At 49.4% G+C, this 19,831-nt stretch overlaps 1 protein-coding gene across 1 annotated transcript; it reads right to left on the bottom strand.

Moving 5' to 3' along the window:
• Positions 1–1,756: 1,756 nt before the first annotated feature.
• Positions 1,757–18,968, bottom strand: LOC141477342 (RNA-binding E3 ubiquitin-protein ligase MEX3C-like). The gene is made up of 2 exons (XM_074166472.1): positions 18,329–18,968; positions 1,757–2,982 (listed from the first exon to the last, which is right to left on the bottom strand). The coding sequence occupies exons 1-2, from the start codon at positions 18,966–18,968 to the stop codon at positions 1,757–1,759; spliced, it is 1,866 nt and encodes a 621-aa protein (XP_074022573.1).
• Between the last annotated feature and the right edge of the window lie 863 nt (positions 18,969–19,831).

Below are 19,831 nucleotides of genomic sequence, written 5' to 3'. Positions count from 1 at the left end.
AGGAGAAGGAGGAGAAGGAGGAGAAGGAGGAGAAGGAGGAGAAGGAGGAGAAAGAAGGAGGAGAAGGAGGAGAAGGAGGAGAAAAAAAACCGAACCAAAACCCGAGAGCTTCGTTTAATCTGGGGAAAATAACGCTTCGAAAAAACAAATAAAAATCGAAAAAAAATTAAAAAAAAAAAATCCACCAGGACTCCCCTTTGTGTCTTTTTTGTTGTTGTTGTTGTCGGTGGTGGTTTAGGATACGCCAGCACAGATTTGGGAAAGGTACCGAGGATGAAAAAAAAAAATAAAAGCGAGAAACATCCACAGGTTGAAATGTTAATTTAAAAAAAAAAAAAAAAAAAAAAAAAAAAAAAAAAGCCCTTTGAAAAGAACAGATTTCCTTATTTTTTGGGGGTTTTTTTTTTTGCCTTATGATTGAAAAAAAAAAAAAAAAAAGAGGTTTTTTTTTTTTTGAAATGAAGTAAACCGATCGCGGGGCCACTGTCCCAAATAATCTGAGGGCACCTACGCAACTCCCCCCCTCCCACCCCCTTTTTCTTTTTCCTTTTCCTTCCTAAAAATAAAATATCTATTTCTATATGTGCAAGACAAAGACGGATCCGACGTAAAAACGCTTCACATTTTGAACGCTCTAAGCTCTCTCTCTCTACAAATAAAAAATAAAATGTAATTTAAGAACAGCTTGATCGGACTGATGAACGGAATGTCAGCATCCTCACCCTTAGTCGAAGTACGTGCATCCCAAAGCCCTTTCTGAAATGGGACGAAGCCGGCCAGACTTTTTCCCACATTACGTTAAGAAAAGCAGTGGGTAGGAATTCATAAATTTAAAAAAAAAAAAAAAAAGAAAAAAAAGAAAAAAAAAAGAGACTTTTCCTGATCCTCTGAAGATACCGCCTCCTCCAGGCGTCGGGCGAAAGAAAGGGAGGTGCGTTGGACAATTCACTTCCCCCTCCGTAATTTATCGTCTGAACCTGCCATTTCGATACATCGAACTACGCTTTAAAAAGAAAACCTAAAAAAAATTTAAAATAAAAAAAAAAAAAAAAGGATTTGCAACGCTGGCGAATTAGGCAAAAAATAATCATAATTTCCCCAAACCTGTTGGTTTTTTGTTGGTTCTTCTTTTTTTTTGTTGTTGGTTTTTTTTTTGTTTTTTTGTTTTTTTTTTTCAAAACTGGCAGTGTAAAGAAGGCAGCATTGGAAGTGTTGTTTGATATATTGATAATGCCACGAACCCTCCGCGGCAGACGAGGACCTTCCGAGGCCGGGCGCCGAGGTTTGCCCCCCACCCCCCCCCCCCGCCTCCCACCATCGTGCCCCGCCAAGCACGCAGAAGTCCGACGCTTAACAGAGATCCTTTAGAAAGCCTCTTACAAATTTCAATTTTGGAGGTTTTGGGGTGGTTTTTTTTTTTTTTTTTTCCTCTTGTCGTCGTTCCTGATGACGACGTCCCCCTCGCTGTTGCCGTAGCGTCATCCCAACCCGCCGGATCTCTGCTAAAGGCGGCGTCTGCTTCCACTGAACCCCACCGAGACCACGTAGGTTTAGTGTTACCGTAGCAGCCTTTCCAGAAAGTCCAATTTTATTATTAACGACTTCAGCCTAATCCCAAGAAAGCCCAACAGTCAGAATTCATTAGGAAGTTTACTAGAGGGTACCATTACACCCATGCCTTTAAGAGTTTTGTTTTGTTTTTTGTTTGTTTTTTTTTTTTTAAAGTCCATATATAATAATATCTATATATATATATTTAAGAGTGAATTTGGATTGCCTGAGTAACAGCTGTCTGGCAAACGGGACACGACGGCGTTTCCTTCTCGCAGATCTTGTTGGCACACTCCATGCAGAAGAGGTTGTGGCCGCAGGGGACCAGGGCCGCGATGACTTCGCTCTCGAAGCAGATGACGCAGTCGTGCTTCCGTCTGGACTCCGGAGGGGAGCTGGAGGTGGAGCCGCCGTTGGAAGAGGAATAGCTGTTGGTACCGTTGGAGAAAGCAGGGATGTAGATGGGAAGACCGGCTTGGTGGCCGGTGCCGGGTGGGTCGCTCCTCACTCTCCTGGCCAAGGGGTGATCCAGGTTTTCCGGAAAGGTTGGAGACAGGCGAGGTGTAGATGGCTGGCTCCCTCGGCGCTGAGGCTTGGCGTTATTAACCGGGTCGCTCCCGAAGCCGGAGAGAGGGTTTACAGGTTCAAAAGGGGTCCAAATGGTTTGGGAAGGCGTCGGTAAGGAGTCGTATGCCGGAGAGTCGACCCCAAGGTCTTCCGTGCCCACCGAAGGCAGCGTTTCTCCAAACCAGAAGTTGCCTGTGCTGAAGGGACTCGTCGGGCTGAAGTCAGCCAACCTATTGCTTCCAAAATAGGAATCGGTGGAGCCACTTCCCAAGGAGCTGGAGCTGTCGTTTCTATAATTAGAAATCATTCTGGTGCGGCTAGGAGGGACGGGATTAGAAGCCAGCCAGGCCGATCCCAGAGCCCCTCCTTCGAAGCTGACATCCGTACCGTTGTAGTGGAAATCGTTCTCTTCGTTCAGCTCGATGTAGTTGCCCGTCCGCATGGCTATGTGCATCTCGATCTCCTCCCGCGCCCGGTCCACGTTCTCCGGCATCCCCGTCACCTCAAAGACGGGCTCCTTGTCCCTGCTGGGAGTGACTATGTAGGTGTGGGTCTGCTGCTGAATCCTTTTGATGGTAGCTCCTTTGGGTCCCACCACCAGCCCAACTACGCGGTAAGGCACCCGGACTTGGACCGTCGTCTGGCCCGGCAGGTTGGGGGTACAGGGCAAACCCCCCAGGGCAGGGCCGTTCTTGTTGCGGGAGGCTCTGATCATGGAGAAGTGTTCAGCAGCGGAGAGGATTTCCCTTTTGGCCATGGCGACGTCCTCTTTCCGGCCGGTGACGACAAAGATGGGTTCTTCTCCACGAACAGGGGTCTTAATGTAAGTATTTGTCTTGGCCCTTAGTGCTTTTATTTTGCAACCTGTTGGAAGGAAACACAGGCAGGTTTAGCGAGACGCCCAAGTTGAGAAAGCCACAAGAAAGCCCTCTATTTTAAGCCCGTTTGAGAGTTTCAAGAAACCAGAAGCAGCTGGTTTTCTCTCTGCAAGCCACACGCCAGAGAAAGCGGTAACAACTTCTACCTAGAATTGCCAAAGAGAGCTCCGACACTCGCGGCCACAGACTATTTTAGGAACGTTTCTTGGGCCTGGTTTAGCGCATCATTTCCGCAATCGCTATTAGACGGTGCACAAAGGTGGATGGCTTCTTTCTCTACGACACCCACGTTCACGATTAGCCCATAAATACCAGTGGGTTTATATTTTTGGGGTTTTTTTTTATTTTCCCCCCCCATTGATTTGGTATCCTTTGGTTATTTCTAAAGATCCTGCAAAAGGAGTAAAGGCTCACACACACACACGCACTTAAAAGTCCGCAGATCCATTAGCCTTTCACTAAAGCAAATTAAACATTTAGAAAGCGAGAGGAGGGTCCGTCTCGCAACCCGTGCAGGATATCGGTAAAAAAAAATAAATAATAAAAATCACTGATTTGCCGAGAGCTCCTTTGCTTCCCGTTATCAATAAGCCTTATTTAAACCTTAACTCTTCCCCGTGGGATGAAGGAACCCGCTCCTTGAACTGCCAAGCTGGAGTTCAAGCGGTTTGTCGCATGCAAATAAGGCTGGTTGTGTAATATTACGTGCCTACGTGGAATTTTTCTCGTTAGCTGGGTAAATACAGCCTGGAAGAGAAGCAGTAGGTTAACGAACCGTTTGCCTTTGATTTTTTTTTTTTTTTTGGGGGGGGGGGGGAGTGAATGAAAAAGTTTGCTGGGATGCAGCGGCGGCGGGCTCTTTCCTAAGGCGCTTCAGGCATTTTGGCTGGGCGTGTAGAGAAGCACCTTTTCCCCTATTCCGGGACCGGAAAAGCAGGCAGCGCGAAATTCGGAGAGACAGGCGGGTCCACGACACGCAAGAGTGTCTCCTGGATTCCGTCTTGACCGAATTTAGCCTTAATTAAAACAAATTCCAAAGCACGTGGCGCTAAATGGTGTTCTATAGCCAACCTCATCTCGAAACAACTACAAGTAACATTTGCAGACCAAGTGTTTTTAGCATCGCTTCACTTGCGGGGTGGAATTTGTTCCCATTTTCTTCATTTACTTTAAATATCTCATAATTCGCCTGGGTACACGAAGGAGTCTGACGAAATAATGTTTCGTCAGTCGCTTGCACCCGAGGTACCGTAATGACTTCACGCTTCGAAAGCCTCTCAAAGATGCTGCTCTAATCACGACTATCTACTGATATCAAAAAAAAACAACGAATCTGCAGATGCTGGTTGGAATAGAGGGAAGGAAAACCCTCTTCTCGCAGAGCCCCTGCGCACAGCAAGGACAAAGGCTGAACACAACAGCTCTTTGTTTCCAGGACACAGCTGGAGAGGAAGTTCATTATCTTCAAGGAGAAGGGATCAGGAAGGCCCTACCTCTACCAGAAGGAGCAATGGAGAAGTACAGGAAGATCCCCATGAAGGAGGGGATGCAGACCCAAGAACTGAAGGAGAACTTCAGCGAGAAGAGCAAATATCTGCAGGAGAGGACAAAGCCATAAGCCTCAGGCTCCCACTTACAGCCCTCTGAGAAGGTCACTGGAGGTCCCGGGCAACTTGCCTTTGCTCCCTCTATCTCTTTGGTTGCATTTCATAGAATCACAGAATGGTTCAGGTTGGAAGGGACCTTAAAGATCATCCAGGTCCAACCCCCTGCCCTGGGCAGGGACACCTCCCACCACACCAGGTTGCTCAAAGTCCCCTCCAACCTGGCCTTGAACCCCTCCAGGGATGGGGCAGCCACAGCTTCTCGGGGCAACCTGGGCCAGGGTCTCACCACCCTCACAGCAAAGAAGTTCTTCCCCAGATCTCATCTCAATCTCCCCTCTTCCAGTGTCAAACCATTCCCCCTCATCCTGTGGCTCCACTCCTCCATCAAGAGTCCCTCCCCATCATCACATTCCTCCCTGTGAATAAATCTGCTGCCCGCTCTGCTCCCCACGCTTTCATAATTACCCAGAAAAGATGGACCTTAAACCCACCAGGATCCCCCAAACTGGTGCCGCTGAAGTTTTCACACCAATCAACCCCTCTTTACCTAAAACCAAAGTCAGCCTCCTGACGCGTATCAATTATTCTCCAATTTACACACATAACTGTCACTTACTCCGTTCCACCTAAGTATATATTCTTATTTCATAGAAATTAGAGGCGGCATTTAAAAGAGAATACTAGGAGCATCGAGCATAAGATTTATATATCTAAAAATATATAATTCTTACAGTTCCCATTTTAGACAAGATTTTCCTAAGATTTTAGCAACTCGAATCCAGTTGGAAGCCTGCACCTTCAGCTTCCTTCCCCATTTCAGCTGCCAGCTCCCAGAGGTTGTTTTGCCAGAGCCACGTTGCCAAAGGGCACAGACCGAGGCGGGCAGAGCTGTTCTTTTTCGGGTACGGCTCACATACCTCGAAAGCAGAGGCCAAATGCTGCCTCGACTCCCCCTGCAGCGACACAACAAGGCATTTAAACATCGGGAAAGCAGCTTCTCCAGGGAAAGCTGACTCCGCAGACGGTCAAGGTCAACCCTCAAAACTATGTGAAAAGTTCGAAGGAGCTGAAGAAAATCGCCGCTCACAAAACCCCAACGTTTCTGAATGAGTCAGGCAATACCCGCTGGGTTTTTTTCTGCAAGGAGGGCTGGAAAACCCCAGGAGGGACCATCACATAGGTCCGTAGCCCGTTAAACCGCTCCAGCAGGATGAGCTTTCTATTTGCTTTTACTCAGCTGCTCCGGTTTCCCACCCTCCTTCCTCCCTTAGTCACCGCCCAGGCGATGAGATGAAGGACCTGCTGATCCCATCCCATCCCCTCTCCGACAATTCGCGGCATCCAGAGGCACTGCTGCTCCCACGGCCACGATGACAGGAGGTGGGCCAGCTGTGAACTCACCCAGCCAAGGGATGAATCAAGAAGTTTCCCAATCTCCTGAGCTTCAACACAGAAAGACAAAGGGGGGGGTGTGTGTGTGGAGGGGGGAAACAACCCAACACAAAACCCACCACCCCACACTTTGGTAATACATCATCAGATGGTTGTATCCAAGATTTTGAAGTGCAGAGATAAAAAAAAAAAAAAGCCTGAAGATGGGACTGGAAATTCAATTTAATCAAAAATTCCAAAGTAATTTTAGTTTTGGTACAATAATGGAAGCCTGTTCAATACAAGTTACCGTGGTTTGGTCAGCAGAAGCAGCATTCCTAAACAGCAGGCTCAGCCGTACGTACACACTAAAATAATTAAGGAAAAAACCCTTTAGTTTTACTCTCGTTTAGGCAAAGATGTAGTACCTGCCTTCCTCGGGCGCCTGAGGAGAAGCTGAGCCCGTACCCAGCCCTGCAGGCCACGTTCATCCTGCGCCGGCTGATTTGCATCATTCTTCTCGAGCCTCCTCCCTGGTTTTTTTTCCTTTTTTCCCTTAACGAGGATTATTTGACTAAACATTTTAAACACCCTACGAACATTATACTCCCCAAGAAACTGAAGGGTAGCTCTGAAGGAATTGTTTAGCTCATACAGCACCGATTTTAAATGATCAAATACATCCTTATTAAAATAAAAGGCGATAGAAGAGAGATTGGGTTTCCCCCCCCTTATAGTGAGAGTGAAGCGCAGCAGCCACAGACCTCACCCATCCATCTCCTCAGAATCTCCTCAGAATCTCCTCAGAATCTCCTCAGAATCTCCTCAGAATCTCCTCAGAATCTCCTCAGAATCTCCTCAGAATCTCCTCAGAATCTCCTCAGAATCTCCTCAGAATCTCCTCAGAATCTCCTCAGAATCTCCTCAGAATCTCCTCAGAATCTCCTCAGAATCTCCTCAGAATCTCCTCAGAATCTCCTCAGAATCTCCTCAGAATCTCCTCAGAATCTCCTCAGAATCGTTAAGAGTTGGAAGGGACCTTAAAGATCATCGAGTTCCAACCCACCTGCCCTGGGCAGGGACACCTCCCACCAGACCAGGTTGCTCAAAGTCCCCTCCAACCTGGCCTTGAAGACCTCCAGGGATGGGGCAGCCACAGCTTCTCTGGGCAACCTGGGCCAGGGTCTCACCACCCTCACAGCAAAGAAGTTCTTCCCCAGATCTCAGTCTCCCCTCTTTCAATTTAAAACCGTTACCCAAAGCCTTCACTCCAACTTTCACCTTGCATCACAGGATGAGACACCTCAAACCCAGTCTTAGGCCATTAAATCCATGACGAAAACTCCCCAACGGAGCTGGAAGAGCCAAGTGAGTGCCTGCCTCGCACCACGCCAGCCCATCTGCTGCCATGAGCCAAGAACCACCCGAAGAAGCACCCCTCTTCTGCACAGCCAGGGTGGTACCCAGAGGAAACAGGACCTTATCCCTGTTTCTTCCTTCTGCTGAATTCACCCCAACACCACGCACCAGGAACGGGACAAGGATTGCATTTAGGGATGAGGATCCCTTCGTTGCGTGGTCTCTTCCAAACAGCTACACCAGGGGAAAGGAATCCTTCAGGCTGCCGAGTACCGACGGTAGCAAAACACACCCTGTCAAAGCAGGGGGACACACACCTCATACCCATGTCCCTCCTGCTGCTTTTGCCAAGTGTGGTGAAACTGGGATTCAGGAACACACAGGAACCCAAACCTCCTCTACCATCATGTCCGTTTAACCTTGTTTCCCTGCTTCGGGAATAAAAAATCCTGAAAAAAAGGTAGTTTATCTAAATAGAAGCCTGGAAGTCATGGCAGTGAACAGCCCACGAGAACCACAATCAACTGACAATACCAGTTTGTTCTCCTGACGGGTACCCAGCGATGGGGATGAAAACTTAGAACCTCCTGCAGCTCTTCAGACACCCAAATCCTGCAGGGAGATGCCAGCGCTGCCCCGGCTGTAGGAGCAGGCAGCAGGGTGATGCTGCATCAGTCCCAACGCAGCTCCCACCTGGAGGACAGGGCTGACGACCACCCCGATAGGACCTGGCACCCTCCAACTCAGCCCCAGAGCAACCAGTGTGTCCTGGTTTGAGGGACATGGAGATCTCGTAGAGTGGCCTCCACAGCTTGTCAGCCCTAAGGAGAAAGCCGTGGTTCACTGGAATCTGTTTTTCAGGAGCTTCGCCGTTATCTGATGAAAGGCAACACCGTATTTACAGCCTCCACTCTGCCCAAGGATTTTGTAACACGCTGATGCGGAGACATGATTAATTAGGGACATCAACCTGGAACTGCTCGTCGAGCCACAGCTCATTCCTTACCTAGAAAGTCAGGGCAGGGTCTGGGAAGCGCCCGCAGCCCCGCGGGGATGGCACAGCGTCATGCCACGGAGAGATGGGACCGCCCAGGGATTTGATTATAGAGTAAAAAACTGATATATGCCCCGTTTATTAAGCACCCAGAGACAAAGCTGCATTGGGACAGAAAATTAACTCCTGTTCTAAATTGTTTAACGGTTAAACCTCCTTAATCAGGCTGGCAACACAAGAAAATTAAGACCAGAACATTTTTTGGCACTTCACTGGGTTATTGAAGTCATGAAATACTACCTGTGGGTTGCTCAGTTGATACACTGGACTCTGGTTACTGTCGCCTTTCACCCAAGATCAATTAATTCATCTCACACCTTGTTTTAATTGACCAGCTGGAAAATTTCAACTCCCAATAAATTTTTTTTTTTTTTTTTTTCCAACTGGCTGTTGAATGTCGTTAGTTGATTCAAGGAAGATGAGGAAAGTAATTTCTCTGCACTTGCAAAAGATGCTGATCTGCAAAAAAAACCCCTTAGATCCATGTACTCTATTTATCAGCCCTCTGGCATTTTGATTTTAGGAATAAAGGCTATAAAAACATCGCTTTTAAATTTTATTTTTGAACTATTTTAAGAGACAGCCCAAACTTGGACAATAATTATCAAATAGAATCTTTTAAAAGCAACTTCTCATTTATTTTTATGCAACTTTCTCTACATCCACAGGAAAACTAAAACACCTTGCCACGGAGCACAGCATCCATCCTCCCAGTAGGACCAGACCAACCACCACCAGCTTTACCAGCTCCCCATTAGCATTCTGTAGCCCAGACAATATAGCCTGATCACTATTTGGGTTAATTAGCTGGTAAGATTAGGGCTCCCGTGTGACAACTAAGGATGATACATGCCAGAGAGCTAACGAATATGACTACAGCAAGAGATGACAGTCCCCGAAGAAGAGGGGAGCAGGCCAATGGCTTAAATGGGGACATGGATGGATGCAGAGTTTAAGCTACAGCTGTTTTGTTCATCACAGAATAAGGGGTTGGAAGGGACCTCTGGAGATCATCTCCTCTAACCTCCTGACAAAGCAGGTCCCACAGGAACATGCCCAGGCGGGGTTTGAACATCTCCAGAGACACAGACTCCACCACCTCTCTGGGCAGCCTCTTCCAGGGCTCTGCCACCCTCACAGGAAAGAAGTTCCTCCTCATGTTGAGATGGAACTTCCTGTGTTCAAGTTTGTGCCCATTCCCTCTTGTCCTGTCCCTGGGCACCACTGAAAAAAGACTGGCCCCATCCTCCTGAAACCCACCCTTGAAGTATTTGTAGGCATTGATGAGATCCCCCCTCAGGCTTCTCTTCTCCAGACTCAAAAGACCCCAAGAAGTCCCTCAGCCTTTCCTCATCAGAGAGATGCTCCAGGCCCCTCATCATCTTTGTAGCCCTCTGCTGTCCCCTCTCCAGCAGTTACCTGTCCTTCTTGAGCTGGGGAGCCCAGAACTGGACACAATACTCTAGTTCAAGAAGGACAGGGAACTACTGGAGAGCGTACAGCAAAACCAACAAACCAAAGCCATCTCCTCCCTGGTGGTACCCAAGCTGTGGTTCCTTGGAGATGGCCACACGAAACACGCAGAGTTGTGAGATTTATGTCCCTGGGCAAAGGCTTTTCCTGCAGGATACCCAACCACCCATGCGTGCTCCTGCCCTTCATCAGGTTGTATTTTTTAGATGAAATCTTCCATTTATCATAGTAAAGATGTTTCCTAGCGAGAACCCACCAAGCACAGCTTCTTCTCAATTTTATGATCCAAAATGCGACACCGATCCCATTACAACCCAAAACTTGGGCACAAAGTTCTGGAGTGTGGCCACATTAATGGTTTCAGACAAGGTCTGTCCTTCCAAAGTGCTGCCTACGGATAACAACTATCTTTTCACATCAAACTCTAACGACACTACAATAAGCAAGTGCGTAAATTACCAAGTAGCTTGGAGGAGAAAGAAAAACCTCAACTGACAGCCACTCTGATAAAGTTATTCCAAGAGAAGGAAAGATGACATACGAGTCTTTCAAGAAAAATAAAAAATTATAGCATTTTCTACCAAAGACCTTTTTTTTTTTTTCTTCCCCTGCCTCCTGACCCCCTCATTAACTTCCCACTGCAATCAAAGGCTTTTAGTTAACAAACCCCTGTGCCCGCCTGTGGAACATTTCAATATGACTCACACTATATATAGCATCCGAGACCGCTCCCATTATAATTCCCTCACGCTTACCCATTTCTGAGGAGTGACTGACCACTTCTTTCACTTTGTGTTTTACACACGTACAGATGCTAAGATGATACAGGACTTTCCTACTTGTCATCATCCAGCTGGAACTGCAGAAGGGTGCAGAGGTCCAGGTGCTCTGCTTCACTGCAAAGCTCCTTCCCCGAGGGGAACTGCTCCCTCTGGCAAGTCCCCTTCGGCGAGAAACGGGGAAAGGATTCAACAGGGAGCAAGAATAAATATATATATGAACAGCACTAAAGGAGCCAAGCACATCACACCACCACCCAGGAGACCACAACAGAGCTCCTTTTAACAGCAAAACCTGACTCAGAAGAGAAGTCAAGAGAGAAGGTGGCCCATGGCAAAGAGGGGACATGATGACTTTAGAAGGAAACATCCAAGCCCTTTGCACCAGGCACAGGGTGCAAACCTCCATCAGAGCAAGAGGAAACGCAACAGGAGACCGTGTAACTGGACATCAGGAGGTCTTTCTGCAACACTGTTGGAGCGGGGCCAGAGGAGGCCATGGAGATGATCCATGGATGGAGCCCCTCTGCTGTGAGGACAGGCTGAGAGAGTTGGGGGGGTTCAGCCTGGAGAAGAGAAGGCTCCGGGGAGACCTTAGAGCCCCTTCCAGTCCCTCAAGGGGCTCCAGGAAAGCTGGGGAGGGACTCTGGATCAGGGAGGGGAGCCATAGGACGAGGGGGAAGGGTTTGACACTGAAAGAGGGGAGATTGAGATGAGATCTCAGGAAGAACTTCTTTGCTGTGAGGGTGGTGAGAGCCTGGCCCAGGTTGCCCAGAGAAGCTGTGGCTGCCCCATCCCTGGAGGGGTTCAAGGCCAGGTTGGAGGGGGCTTGGAGCAACCTGGTCTGGTGGGAGGTCTCTGCCCATGGCAGGAGGGTGGAACCAGATGGTCTTTAATGTCCTTTCCAACCTAAATCATTCTATGATTCTATATATAATGATCAACCACTCGGCTGGGCCAGACCACAGGGACTTTTTGGTCCTACTGGTGCCAAGCTAACCGATGGGAAAAGAGGGAAGCTTTAAGAGTCCCTGGATGATGCTGAGAAAGCCTCCCAAAGGAAGGCTGCTCACAAACTCCCAGGGACATTTCCCTCTTCTGGAAAACAAAAGCCCCGGTTCAAGAACTGTGTACAAACTCTTTATTAAAGATTTCTTAGGTATGTATCAACTTATCCATCTATTGATTTATCTATCAATGAAGTAGTCAGACTGCATGCTGCTTCCTTCTATATATCAGGCTGGGACAATCTATCACATCAGGCAGAGGAATACTCCAATTCCCAAGACAGATGGCAACCCAATAAACAAGTTACATATGCAGCAAAAGAGCCAGAGGGCAGCAACTTGTATTATTAATTCCTTGCACCACTGCAGCACCAGGACTGAGGTAGCAGCTGCTGAGCAAAATTAGAAAGACAAAGTAGAAGAAAAAGCCATAGTTACATGAGAGGGAGTAGGTCCGACAAATAAAATAACTACAGGAAGAAAAAGTCGTTTTCATTAAGAACATCGATCTAGGGAATGAAAATTGGTGAGAGCAACAGGGCTGGGAAACCCAGGGGATTAAAAGGGGCCACCGTTCCACTTGCCACGAGGGCCAGTAAAAAGATTGCAAAAAACCCAGGCAAATCTTCACCTACACCAATTCCTCGAACGAAAATGTGTTTTTAAACAGAATTCCAAAGTATATTGTCAAGTGTAAGATGAACTAGGAGGTAAAACTGAAGGGATACTGTGTCTTTGTTCAGAGGAGCAGCAGAGAACTCGGTGCAGACCACAGAGCTACCGACTCACACCACAAAGGAAACAGAGATCTCGGACGCTGGCAAGATCTCATAAAGGAATACCTGAAAGAAAAAAAAGGAAGACATTCTTAAGGAGTAACAGAAGTTGGAAACATCTGCTTGATTTAGAGCTTTTTGGCCTTTCCTTTTGATTAAATAAAAACCTTCTAGTGCTCAGCAGCCTTTTTTTTTTTTTTGGGTTTCAGCAAGTTCTCAACCCTTTTTTTGCCTGCCACGAGGAATCGGCCCTGTGGGGTGGAAGTATCACCTCAAAACCAAATTTAAGATCTTTGAGATATCCAACACTTGGTTTCGAACAGTTTCTCTTCCAGAAATTCAGACCACAGCGTACCAGAAGAAATGGCAACGGGGGCTGAGAGAGGGAGTAAAGCCAGACGTTGTGCTTTTCAACGGCCTCAAACAAAAATCCATCACCATTTTCTCACGCCACAGGTTAATCCAGTGCAGTCTGGAAGCACATTAATCAGGATTTCTTTCCTATGCTTACGTTATAAACTTAAAAAAACCCCAATATTTTTAGAACGCGGCGATTTTACATGAAAAATAAAAGGACGGGAGGGGTAGAAATTGGCAATTTATGTCAGAATATTTTTATTATTTTAATTTCAGCTTCATCCAAAGACGGATCATACGCAGGTATTCACTTCTGGTGAATTCATACCTTAAAACGTAGGGAATTTCTGGCAGGCTACGCAAAGAGGAAAAGCTTCCCGAGCGCGCTGTGTTTTGCTGCGCTTCCCACCCAACAAGGCGGACAAGGGCGGTATTTACGATCGAGGATTTATGATCCCAGCTGGAGAAAACCTGCACCCTTCCGCCACGCTTCGCAACTCGAGTCGGGGCTTTCGCGTAGCGGGAATGACAAACCGAAATGATATTTGTTACACAGCGCCCGGAGCGTTAGGGCCGCTGAAACTTCAGCAGAGATTTTTGGGCTGCTCACGTGGTTCAGTTCCTGGAGTTCCAGGCTCTAAAAGCGACCAGACTTCAACGTCTCAGGACAAAAAAAAAAAAAAAAAAAAAAAAAGCTTTTATATTGGATTTCAACAAACAGCTCAAGTTTTCTTTCCCTTGTGAGAACAAGCCATTTAATATAGCGTTTAATAACCCGCTTGTTGTAGAAAATGCAAAAAAAGATGCTGAAGTGTAACTGCCTTTTCAGCTTTCACCTAAAATAAGTTGCTGAACCTTGTTGTCTGTGGCAATCAACCGATACAGAGATCGGTGATGACTTCAGGCATGAAAATTAAACTTACTCTTGAGAAATCTAGTTTAAAAAAAAAAAAACAAACAGTATGCAATTCAGGCTAGTTAACTATGCTTTTCCTGACTCCTTCAGCAATTAATAATACTTGGTAGCCTCGACTGGTTATCAGTAATATTATTAATGGCCCCATCCTCCTGACACCCACCCGTGAAGTATTTATAGGCCTTGATCAACACCCCCCCCCCCCCCCCCCCCCCCCCCCCCCCCCAGTCTTCTCCAGACTCAAAAACCCCAAGTCCCTCAGCCTTTCTTCATCAGAGAGATGCTTCAGGCCCCTCAGCATCTTCATAGCCCTGCCATAGGACATCTATGTACTCAGCTAACACAAGGATTTGCCCCAGGATTGTTTTAGCCCTGTTTCCACTCCCCGAGAGCGACAGCGATTGTTTTTATTTCTTTTATTTTGGCTGTGCTAGATAGTTATCAGCTACCAGCTTAGCAGAATTATATTTTTTTGGTTTCAAGTCACAGGACATTCTAAGCAAAGTAATAATTTGCTCAAGAGCCCACATTCAAAAGCAAAGAGCAAAAAGGAGTCCAAGATCATGAAATATGCATAAAAATGTTATTTTAGTTGCAAGGCTGTCTCATGCAAAGCAGATTTGTCATTATCGATTTCATCAGTGAAATGGGATGATATCATCCCTCCTCCTCTTACTCATCTGGGGTTTGGAGACTGCCCTGCCCGTTTCGAGTTCTGCAGCCGTCATCCCAACTATTCTGACCCAAGAAAGAGAAGCATCAGGCTTTAGAGTCAAGTAGCTCCAACTCGAGTGAGAGATGAAGAAAACCAAAACCTCCCTGTTGTCAGCTTTATCAAGGATATAAACACTTGGAAAAAAAATAAATCACATTACTTGGAGAGTCACAATGCTGGAATGCATTAGCAAATATATTCCAACAATCATTACCTGAATATCGTTAAATACACTCAAGGATGAAGCATCTCTCTCTACAGGACAGACTTTTGTCCTTTCCAGGATCTTTCAGGTTTTCTGTTCGTGTCTTCAGACACCATCCCTCTTTCTGCATTATTCAAAAGAGCTTAAAGATGTATTTTTTTTTATTAATGTAAAGAAAGCGGCAGCGGGCACTGAAGAACCATAGAATTGTCTAGGTTGGAAGGGACCTTTAAGATCATCTAGTCCAATCATCAACATACCTCTGATAAAAAAAAAAAGAACAAAACCATAACTAAACCATGTCACTAAAAGCCTCCAAGTTAAACTTGTCACATCCTTCTCAAGGCCCACCAGGCCCATGGCAGAACTGCCACAGAATTTACCACCAGCAAAGGAGGTCACTTGTCTGACCAGGACAACTTACCGAAGGTTGGATTCAACAGCTAGTTTCAAATTTGTGCAGGAAGCCTGCGCAGTGCCACGAATGGAATCTAGTTTTCCTGGCTCCCAGTCACATGCCTTAACAAGAATAAAAGGATACAAATATCTTTTCCTTTGTTGTCCACCTTTGAGAATCTTCCACTTCAAAGGCTACAAAGAATTATATTACGCTAGCCCAAGCAGCGTCTGTCAGCTTCATCATTTTGGGGGGGAGGGGGGCAATAAGAAAAGGTTGAGAATATTTAAGATTTAAAAAAGAACAAAAAACTGGGAGGTTTCAGAAATACTACAGGATTTTTTTTTTTTTAAAAAAAAAAGGAATATCTACTATTCATTAGAAGAAAATCTTACTTAAGCCTTTTCCAGTGTCTTTTACGGCGCATTTAACTGCTGTCACAGTAACCCAGAAGCCTCCAAAGGAGCTTCAGAAGAAAAAGCCATCGACCACGAGGGAACATTTCAGGCAACCCCACACCTTCTAGAGCTGGGACATCCCACCAACGCGGAGACCCAGGTGGGAATCCGCAACCCAGCGAGCCGGAGCAGGGCCGTGGGAGCACCACTTCACTGCCTCAAGTGCTGTTATTTATTTCTGAAACTCGCACGTAATTGGGGAAAAAAAAAAAAAATAAAGTTAAGTGCAAACTCCGTAAGGTTTTTGCTTGTTTACAGCTCTCTTAGGAATCAGGAGTCCCTTTCTGCTCCTAAAGTGTCTTGAAATTCTCTTACACCATGCAAAAAAATTAAATTTGGATAAAAAACCACCGTGGAATTCCGGTTATCGTGACTCTTTCAGTTAGGATTTCCAATAAACACGCTTTCAGACACAGCAGCCAGGCCTCCAGCAAAGCCCAGCTCAAACTCAGCATTCCTGGTATTTCAGAGGCAACATTTTTCAGGCTTGCAGACATTCCCAGTTCTTTTTATACCTTCACGAAGACGGCACCGGAAAGAATCTAAACTTAAATCTTTTGTGAGAATCCCTCAAGGAGTGACATTCCAACGGCATAATTAGATATCCAAGTATTACCGCACAGAGGAGCCTGGCATAAAACTTAAGCTGCATTCGTTCAGGATAATGCAACCAGCTGGTTATGAAGTGGGTTTGGAAGAGAATACGCAGTGTTTTTGATTTTCAGAGAGAGCAGAAGGCTCAGCGAAGGAGCCAGGCAGCCCAAGCTGACAAGACTTTGCCGGGCCGGAGCACAGCCCCCCTGGCAAAGCAGGTGGATGAGAGAGCGAGAGCCTCTGGGCCATAAAAGGAGATGCAAGGGCTAGTGTTTCTAAGAAATTTCACAAATATTTAGTGGAACTCGTACAACTTATATAAGTGGGTCTTCGAAGCATGCCTCCCCTGAATAAGAATTTAAGGGGCCTCCTTACTCAAGGCTTTCATGCAAATAAGCTTTTTTTTTTTTTCAGCTCTCCCTCCACCCCTGCTCCTTCCTCTTCTGTAGCCCCAATTCTTTTTATGCTACGATCCCTCCCCGCCGAGGCTAAATATTTTATCACAAGCCAAACAGTGGGACATCAGATAAGAAATAAAAGCCGAAGCAGCAAATGAACTCTTCAGGAACAACGATCCTATTTTCATGCAAGCTCCGTTATCTCGTTTTTAAGCCACTCAAAAGCGCTGAGAAATATACTACAGAGAACAATCCTCATCTGCTAGAGAATAAACACCGGAGCCTTAATCGGTCCTCGAAGCCCAATAGTTTGTATTTCTCTTTTAAAGGACTGCAGCAATAAGCGTTTTCAGTTCTGTTTTCCATCTCCCCGCCGTCCCCCATGACACAGGAGCAAAGCCTTAAAGAGGTTCAAACACCCTTTCCTTGGAAAAGGTATTTTCTGTTTCTGAAGAGAAGGGACTCGTCTGCATCAGAGGAAGGTACCTGCCAATTTCTGCAGCACGGGCTTGGGCTCTCCTTTGACACACCCAGCAAAAATAAACCACCCTCGACCGCTAAAAGCCTAAAATAAACGTAAAAAAAAAAGAAAACGAAAGTCCGTCCCGAGCATCGGTGCTGAGCAGGCATTTCTTTAGCACCACATTGGTTTAGATCGATGTTACTATTTCTTCCATACTCTCAAAAAAAAAAAAGAAAGAAAAAAAAGAAACAAAAGCCACATTGATATAGAGAGACCAGACAGCATGAGCGCTCGTTATCTGAGCCCATCAGCAACCGAGACACGCCACCCCCAACCCAAGCAAGAATAACACCAGAAAGGGAAGAGGAAGAGAGCGGCGACTTCATTGTCTGCATTTCCACACCTACCCTCGGCACCGCTCAGCCCTTCACTTGAGACAGGCCAAAAGAAAAAGAAAAAGAAAAAAAAAAAAAGCCCAGCCCTTTTGAAAAATTAGGTTCTCCGCCAGAAAGCTGCCAAGAAATGTCATCTTTCCAACTCCTCCAAGCGCCGCTCCCACCAGACCACATGAAAGGCCAACGCTGAACATGACATCACCCAGATGACCTTATCCTAACGGCGTAAGAGAGACCCGTGGAGCGGAGCGATAGCCACCAAGGGGAAGCCACAGCCCCAGCGGAAAGACAAGGGCTTCCACGCAAGAGAGGACCACACGTGGCTCCTTGCCACCAACCTCGCTGCCTCCCGAGGTCTCACTTTGTCTCCGCCGGCGCCGTGGAAAGCTGCAGGAACAGCCTCAGCCCACACCCTGCTCTGCAAGACAAGCGATTTAAGGTCCTTCGCCCCCCCCAAAAGAAGCCTTTGTACAAACACAGGACAAAGCTCCCGTGGTGAAAAGCAGCTTCTTGCTGAAGACCGCAGGCCCGGTGTCACTGAAAACCAAACCCTGTGCCAACACCGACCTGGACAGGGCCCACGGCCCCACACCCGCCCCGGGGACAGGGCCAGGCCCCCCACCCCCCGGAGAGGCCCAGACCCTCCACCGAGGCCCACGGGCCCCCACCCGCCCCGGGGACAGGGCCAGGCCCCCCACCCCCCGGAGAGGCCCAGGCCATATAATGTATTTTACAGCCCACACTACCACCACCCAAGGCCTGAGCAAGCCCAGCACTCGCCCCTCAGGCCGGGCCCCCACCGGCGGCCTGTCCCCCACCCGGAGGGGGAGGCAGGTCCCGGGTGTGGGGACACGAAGGGGGTCCTCCCGCCGGCTCCGAGCGGGATGTGCCGGGAAAGGCCCACCGCCGACCCCCGGGGAAGGGCGGTAGGCCCGGGCCGCCCCGTCTCCCGGGGTTGCTCTCCCCCCTCCCCTCCCGCCCCGGTTCTCTCCCCGGTCCCCCACTCACCCTGCCGCCCCACGATCTCGGCCACATGCTCGGAGCTGGGCACCGGCACGCACTCGGTGGTGTTGACGCTCTTTCGGCGGAGCAGCGCCGCCTGCTCGCCGTTAAGGCCCGCCGCCCCCCCGCCGCAGGCCTGGGACAGCATCGCCGCCATCATGCCCTGAGGATCGTCCGCCCCGCAGAGCGGCCCCGCCGCCGCCGCCGCCGCCTCCTGCGCATCGAAGGAGGGCGAGAGCAGGACGGAGCCCAGCCCCGGCAGCAGCGGCAGCGGCTGGGAGGGAGAGGAGGACGAGGAGAGAAGCAGCAGCGCGGCCGGGTCCTCCTCCTCCTCCTCCTCGTCCTCCCCCGCCAGCAGCTCCTCCTCCTCCAGCTCCAGGTCTCCCTCGTCCCCCGCCGCCTCCTCCTCCTCCGCCCCGCCAGGCCCTGGCTCTCCGGGGGGGTCGGGCAGCGGCGCCAAGCCCGCCCGCCGCCTGCGGGCTTGCCGCCGGGCCGCCCGGTCGTGGAGGCCGAGGCCGGCGAGGCGCTGCTGGAGCAGGAGCAGCGGCGGGTGGTGGTGGTGGTGGCGGAGGGGGGGAAGGAGCCGCGGCGGCTCGGCGGGCTCGGCGGCGGCGGGGGAGGCCGCGGCGGCGCTGCCGCTCGGCATGGCGGGGGAAGCGGGCCGGGCCGGGCCGGGCCGAGCCGGGCCGGGCCTAGCGGTGCGGGGCCGCCATAGCCGCGGCGGGCAGCGAGCGTGGCGGGCGCGGCCTGGGCGCGGGGGCCGCGCGGCTCAGCGCGCCTTTTGTCCCATGGCGGTCCCTCGGCGGCGGCCGCGGGCGGCGGCGGCGGCGGCGGCGGAGAGCGGCGGGGCGGGGCTGAGGGGGCGGGGCTACAGAGGTCCCGCCCCGCCGCTCACCGCCTCGCCATTGGACTGTGGAGCCGGTTCCTGGGCGGGGCCGGGGGTGGGCGGGGCCTACGGGGTGCAGTGGGCGGGAGGGCGGGCGGTGGGTGTTGGGGGGGCGTTCGGCCTGTGGGGCCTCGGAGACACCTTCGCCCCCCCCCCCTCCCCGCCGGGGCTGGCAGCCTGGTTGGATTCACCCAGAGGAGGCCACGGAGATGCTGCGAGGGCTGTGTAAGAGACTGACAGGAGCCCCCTCTGCGGTGAGGACAGGCTGAGAGAGTTGGGGGGGTTCAGTCTGGAGAGGAGAAGGCTCCAGGGAGACCTCAGAGCCCCTTCCAGTCCCTCAAGGGGCTCCAGGAAAGCTGAGGGGAGGGACTCTTGATCAGGGAGGGGAGCCATAGGAGGAGGGGGAAGGGTTTGACACAGAGAGAGGGGAGATTGAGGTGAGATCTGGGGAAGAACTTTGCTGTGAGGGTGGTGAGACCCTGGCCCAGGTTGCCCAGAGAAGCTGTGGCTGCCCCATCCCTGGAGGGGTTCAAGGCCAGGTTGGAGGGGTTTTGGAGCAACCCTGGTCTGGTGGGAGGTGTCCCTGCCCAGGGCAGGGGCTTGGAACTCAATGATCTTTAAGG

Source organism: Numenius arquata, chromosome Z (genome assembly GCF_964106895.1).
Source record: "Numenius arquata chromosome Z, bNumArq3.hap1.1, whole genome shotgun sequence".
Taxonomy (NCBI): domain Eukaryota; kingdom Metazoa; phylum Chordata; class Aves; order Charadriiformes; family Scolopacidae; genus Numenius; species Numenius arquata.
This window is presented reverse-complemented; position numbering and strand designations above follow the sequence as displayed.